At 43.1% G+C, this 6,000-nt stretch overlaps 1 protein-coding gene across 1 annotated transcript in view; it reads left to right on the top strand.

Moving 5' to 3' along the window:
• Positions 1-1,228: 1,228 nt before the first annotated feature.
• The window catches only part of LOC115169596 (arf-GAP with GTPase, ANK repeat and PH domain-containing protein 3), a 222,258-nt gene continuing 217,486 nt past the window's right edge, over positions 1,229-6,000 (top strand). The window contains exon 1 of the mRNA XM_029725358.1: positions 1,229-2,072. Coding sequence (XP_029581218.1) covers positions 1,703-2,072 — 370 coding nt within the window. The 5' untranslated portion in view covers positions 1,229-1,702. The remainder of the gene's footprint in view (positions 2,073-6,000) is intronic.

Here is a 6,000-nt window from a genome sequence, read left to right as displayed (position 1 = left end):
TAGCGACGTGATTTCTCAGTTTAATGTATGTTTGCCAATCTGCTGTGTTTCAGACTTATTTGCTATTCCCTTTGCCTCATCCCTCTCAGCCATGCAGTTTTTCAATTCATCATCTATCCATGGGGATTTTTCAGCTATAGCAGTCAGTTTCTTGATTTATTGTCATGTATTCTTTCTCCAGACTCGCACACCACCCCACAACACACCTCCCCACTGCAGAATGGGTGTTTTACAGACAAACCAGTAGATGGCTCTTTCTCTTCCCTTGGAGTGAATTCTAACTAAGAATACCTAATGTCTCATAGGCCTATACCATTGTTCTGGCTGAAATACATTTGAATGAGAAATAGATTACATTTTTCAACTGTTTGAGAAATAATTTGATTGAAGCATCCTTTCTCATGTGATGTACTACTCCAGTTGTTGTAGCCTATACAGTATGTGAAGCAAATTTTTTTTTAAATATATTTGTATTTTATTTTACCTTTATTTAACCTTTATTTAGCCAATGTGGGTTGGGAGTATCCAATGGTATGTTTTTGATTTATTGTAATGGAATATCTCTCTGTTAAGCTGGTTAGTGTATTTTGCTACCTCGTATCTATAAATATTTGAGTGTTCTGTGTGTTTTTTTTACTTTAACACTGCTCACATCATTTCCTTAGAGAATCATGATTTATTTTGTCCTTTCAGGGATAAGCAATAGAGGGAAGGTCCCTCCTCAGAGAATAGTCTGAACTCAATATATAAAAGCAGAAATTGTCTGTATGTCACATTTGGTTGTATGTTATATAGGTCAAAATAGGGTTGATTGTTTGGTATGGCTGACAAGATTTCCCTTATGGTATTGTGTCAAATGAAAGGATGAAAAATGTTGAAGAAACACAAAGATGATAACAACATTGTTTTTTAGGTAAACTGTAAGAGAGGAGACACCAGAACAACTGACAGCCGAGTGCATAACGTGTGTGTGTGGCCTATTGCGGAGGTGGTGCAAGGGAATATAGAAATATAGTATCCTACATAAAATGTATTAGAGTCATTTTTTTCCCCTTATCATCCCAATGATTTGGTTGCGTAACTGTCAGGTAGGCTAGGTTATAAAAATGATGAGCACGTTGCTTTATTCTTCCTCCACATAAGCATCCAATCAAAGTACATCCTCCCCCATCTCAAGTAGACTACAATTACGTGATGGGTGACGTTACAAAATGCGGAGGAGGGCGCTGGGCAGGGACCACTTGGACCAAAGAGGACTCGACGTGATTTAATTTCAACGCAGAAACAACGGATTCAGTAGGCAGTGGACCCGGGCGTCTCGCCGAAGCCAAGCCCATTGTCTGCTTTTGACAGAGCAGTCAAGGAAAACCGTTCGATTAAATCACTAAAAGGGAGCGGATAGCCACGAAAAGGAGTATCTAGTGGTAGGTAGGCATTGCGGTTTGTGATTTACAGAAAAGGGCAGGACACGGCCAAAGCGCTTAGTACATAGCTTATAACGGAAAATGAACCACATCAAGTTTTAATAATATGAGTAAGAACCGCGTTGTGTTGCAATTGGCGACCAATTGATGCATCTGTGCCGTCTCGTTTTCAGACCACTAGTTCCCGCGGACTCCTTTTGATCACATAATTTTGAAATCGTTACATCGGGTCTATTCATTTATTTTCCTATTGTAAAGAGTTATTTGTTCAAACCAAGATGAATTTCCAATCGGGGTCGGTGTCCGGTATCTCGCAGCAGTCCCAACCCGCCATGTCCACACCAGGCACGGTCCCAGCGCCCGTTCCGGTACCAGTACCCCAGTCCATCCCGTCCCAGTTCGGATCAGGATCATCCGGAGGCTCAGGGCAGGGTCAGTTCGGTTCGGGAACAGTATCGGGCCAGGCTTCCCAGGCCGGCCAACAAGGCAACCAGCAGTTTGTTTTGTCCAACTCGGCAGCCATCCGGGCTGAGATCCATCGGTTCGAATCGGTCCACCCGAACATTTACTCAATCTACGACCTGATCGAACGCATTGATGACCTGGCCCTCCAGAACCAGATCCGAGAACATGTGATCTCTATTGAAGGTGAGCAGCAGGGAAAGCATATATTGTGGTACACAGCAATTGTCACAAGTACTCGCAGTCAGCCCTAGTATTGTCGGTCATCTCCATGATGGGCAATAGCAACATTGTCGCCATGGAGGTAGCCTACAACTCTTTGTTTGGTGACAACAGTCTCACGTTCTGATACAGGCAGATACATTATTATATCTGAATTTGATATGCCAGATTTTTCTCTTGTCATTAGTGGTGAATATAAAAATGTTGCTCCTGAACCAGAACGGTGTTGAACCACCATTTCCTTTGCATTTATTTGTTATTGCTTCTCAGCACAACACAGAATATGGCTTAGTTGTGACATATAGTAGGCCTACACAGAGACATAGATGCCACAATTGACACAATAACAAGTCACCAAACAACACGTACAGAATGAGAATAACAACAAAAACATACATGCATGGGTACTTGCTGTACATTGCAATCTGAGTTCAATAGCCTACAGATTTGCGCAATGACGCCTCACTGCCAGCAGCACACACTAATTCTCTCAAATACAGGGCAGTATCCTGTATAACAGTAAGGGCACCTATTTCTTAGCATGCCACTCAAACCATTAACCTCCACATCACCTGTGAAATAGGGGGTTTTGATTCTGTCCAACACTATAAACTGTGCTGAGACTTAAAGAGATGTAGGGATTATGACAACTCACTTACACAAAGATCTAATGCACGTTTCCAACACCACCCTATCCATTTTCTAAATGGTTGAATTAGTCTCAATTGGCTTAAATCTTCATTTGGATTTAGAAACTAATTCGCACACTCATGTTTAAGGATTTAAGATAAAGAGCTGGTCTTAGCGGCGGCAAAGGCTTATGATAACAACAAGTGTTTACCAACGTATTTTGTTTCTTGCATAGGAGACTGAAAGAAAAAGTAGCCACAGAGATCAAATCTGTGTGTGTGTGTGTGTGTGTGTGTGTGTGTGTGTGTGTGTGTGTGTGTGTGTGTGTGTGTGTGGTAATAGTACCTGTAACATGAATCATTATGCATTGAAAGGACCTACATAGGTCAAGGTTTAAAGTCATTGTAAAATATATGAGGAACTGTGAACAAACCTATGATTCGGACCAGGCCCAAATCCCTGACACTCTGAGGAAGAACAGGCGGCATTATAGAGGCCGGCATGCGGGATACCCGATGAGACTACAGTATCAGTCAAAAGTTTGGACACACCTACTCATTCCAGGGTTTGTTTTTCTTTATTTTTACTATTTTCTACATTGTCTAATAGTAGTGAAGACATGAAATAACACATATGGAATCATGTACTATCCAAAGTGTTAAACAAATCCAAATATATTATATATTTTAGATTCTTCAAAGTCGTCACCCTTTGCCTTGATGACAGTTTTGCACACTCTTGGCATTCTTTCAACGAGCTTCACCTGGAATGCTTTTCCAACAGTCTTGAAGGAGTTCCCACATATGCTGAGCACTTGTTGGCTGCTTTTCCTTCACTCTGTGGTCCAACTCATCCCAAACCATCTCAATTGGCCTGAGGTCGGGTGATTGTGGAAGGCAGGTCATCTGATGCAGTACTCCATCACTCTCCTTCTTGGTAAAATAGCCCTAACATAGCCTAGAGGTGTGTTGGGTCATTGTCCTGTTGAAAAACAAATGATAGTCGAACTAAGCGCAAACCAGATGGGATGGCATATCGCTGCAGAATGCTGTGGTAGCCATGCTGGTTAAGTGTGCCTTGATTTCTAAATTAATCACAGACAGTGTCACCAGCAAATCAGCCCCACACCATCACACCTCCTCCATGCTTCACGGTGGGAACCACACATGCGGCGATCATCCGTTCACCTACTCTGTGTCTCAGAAAGACACGGTGGTTGGAACCAAAAATCTCACATTTGGACACAGCAGACCAAAGGACAAATTTCCACTGGTCTAATGTCCATTGCTCGTGTTTCTTGGCCCAAGCAAGTCTCTTCTTATTATTGGTGTCCTTTATTGTTGGTGTCCTTTAGTAGTCTTTGCAGCAATTCGACCATGAAGGCCTGATTCATGCAGTCTCCTCTGAACAGTTGATGTTGAGATGTGTCCGTTACTTGAATACTGTGAAGCATTTTTTTGGGCTGCAACTTCTGAGACTGGTAACTCTAATGAACTTATCCTCTGCAGCAGAGGTAACTCTGGATCTTCCTTTTCTGTGGCTTGAGCTGTTCTTTCCATAATATGGCACTTGGTATTTTATCAAATAGGGCTATCTTCTATATAACACCCCTACCATGTCACAGCAGAACTGATTAGCTCAAACGCATTAAGAAGGAAAGAAATTCCACACATTAACTTTTAACAAGGCACACCTGTTAATTGAAATGCATTCCAGGTGACTACCTCATGAAGCTGGTTGAGAGAATGCCAAGAGTGTGCAAAGCTGTCATCAAGGCAAAGGGTGGCTACTTTGATGAATCTCAAAAATAAAATATATTTTCATTTGTTTAACACTTTTTTTGGTTACTACATGATTCCATTTGTGTTATTTCATAGTTTTGATGTCTTCACTATTATTCTACAATGTAAAAAATGAAGAAAAACCCTTGAATGAGTAAGTGTGTCAACTTTTTACTGGTACTGTACATATCCCAACTAGAAGCTATGGATTACAGTCAACTGCTCACTGAGCTAAAGGCTCGAGCTGCCGCTTTCAAGGAGTGGGACACTAATTTGGACGGATCCTGCTAAGCGAGCCATTCCAGATGAGCTAAATTACTTCTATGCTAAATTCAAGGCACGCAACACTGAACCATGTATGAGAGTACCAGCTGTTCCGGATGACTATGTCATCACACTTTCTATGTAGGTAAGACCTTTAAACAGGTTGACATTCACAAGGCCGCAGGGCCAGATGGATTACCATGACGTGTCCTCGGAGCATTTGCTGGCAAGTGTCTTCACTGACATTTTCGACCTCTCCCAGACCGCCTAAAATACCTACATGTTTCAAGCTGATGACCATAGTCCTTGTGCCCAAGAATGCCAAATTAACCTGTTAAATGACTATTGCCCTGTAGCACTCACATTTGTAGCCATGAAATGTTTTGAAAGACTGGTCATGGCTCACCTCAACACAATCATCCCAGACATCCTGGACCCACTCCAATTCACATACAGCACCAACAGATCCACAGATGACGCAATCTCTATTGCACTCCCAATTGCCCTTTACCACCTGGATAAAATGAACACCTATGTGAAAATGCTGTTCATTGACTACAGCTCAGAGTTCAACTCCACAGTGCCCTCCAATATCATCACTAAATTAAGGACCCTAGGATTAAACACCCACCTCTGTAACTGCATTCTGGGCTTCCTGACAGACCGCCCCCAGGTGGTGAGGGTAGGCAACAACACATTCGCCATGCTGACCTTCAACACGAGGGCCTCCTCAGAGGTGTGTGCTTAGTCCCCTCCTGTACTCTCTGTTCACCATGACTGCATGACTGCGGACGACTCCAACACCATCATTTAGGTTTGCTGACGACACAATGTTGGTAGGCCTGATCACCGATGACGATGAGACGCCTTACAGGGAGGAGGTCAGAGACCTGGCAGTTTGGTGCCAGTACAACAACCTCTGCCTCAACGTCAGCAAGACAAAGGAGCTAATCGTGGACTACAGGAAACTGACTGCTGAGCACGCCCCCATTCACATCGATGGGGCTGTAGTGGAGTGGGCCGAGAGCTTCAAGTTCCTCTGTGTCCACATCGCTAAGGACCTCTCATGGTCCAAATATACCAACATAGTCGTGAATAGGGGACGACAACCACTCTGCCCCCTCAGGAGGCTGAAAAGATTTGGCATGGGCCCTCAGATCCTCAAGTTCTACAGCTGCACCATTGAGAGCATCTTGACTAGCTGAATCACCCCTTGG

Source organism: Salmo trutta, chromosome 31, assembly GCF_901001165.1.
Source record: "Salmo trutta chromosome 31, fSalTru1.1, whole genome shotgun sequence".
Classification (NCBI taxonomy): Eukaryota; Metazoa; Chordata; class Actinopteri; order Salmoniformes; family Salmonidae; genus Salmo; species Salmo trutta.
The sequence above is the reverse complement of the archived record's forward strand: the minus strand, read 5'-3'. Positions and strand labels throughout refer to the sequence as shown.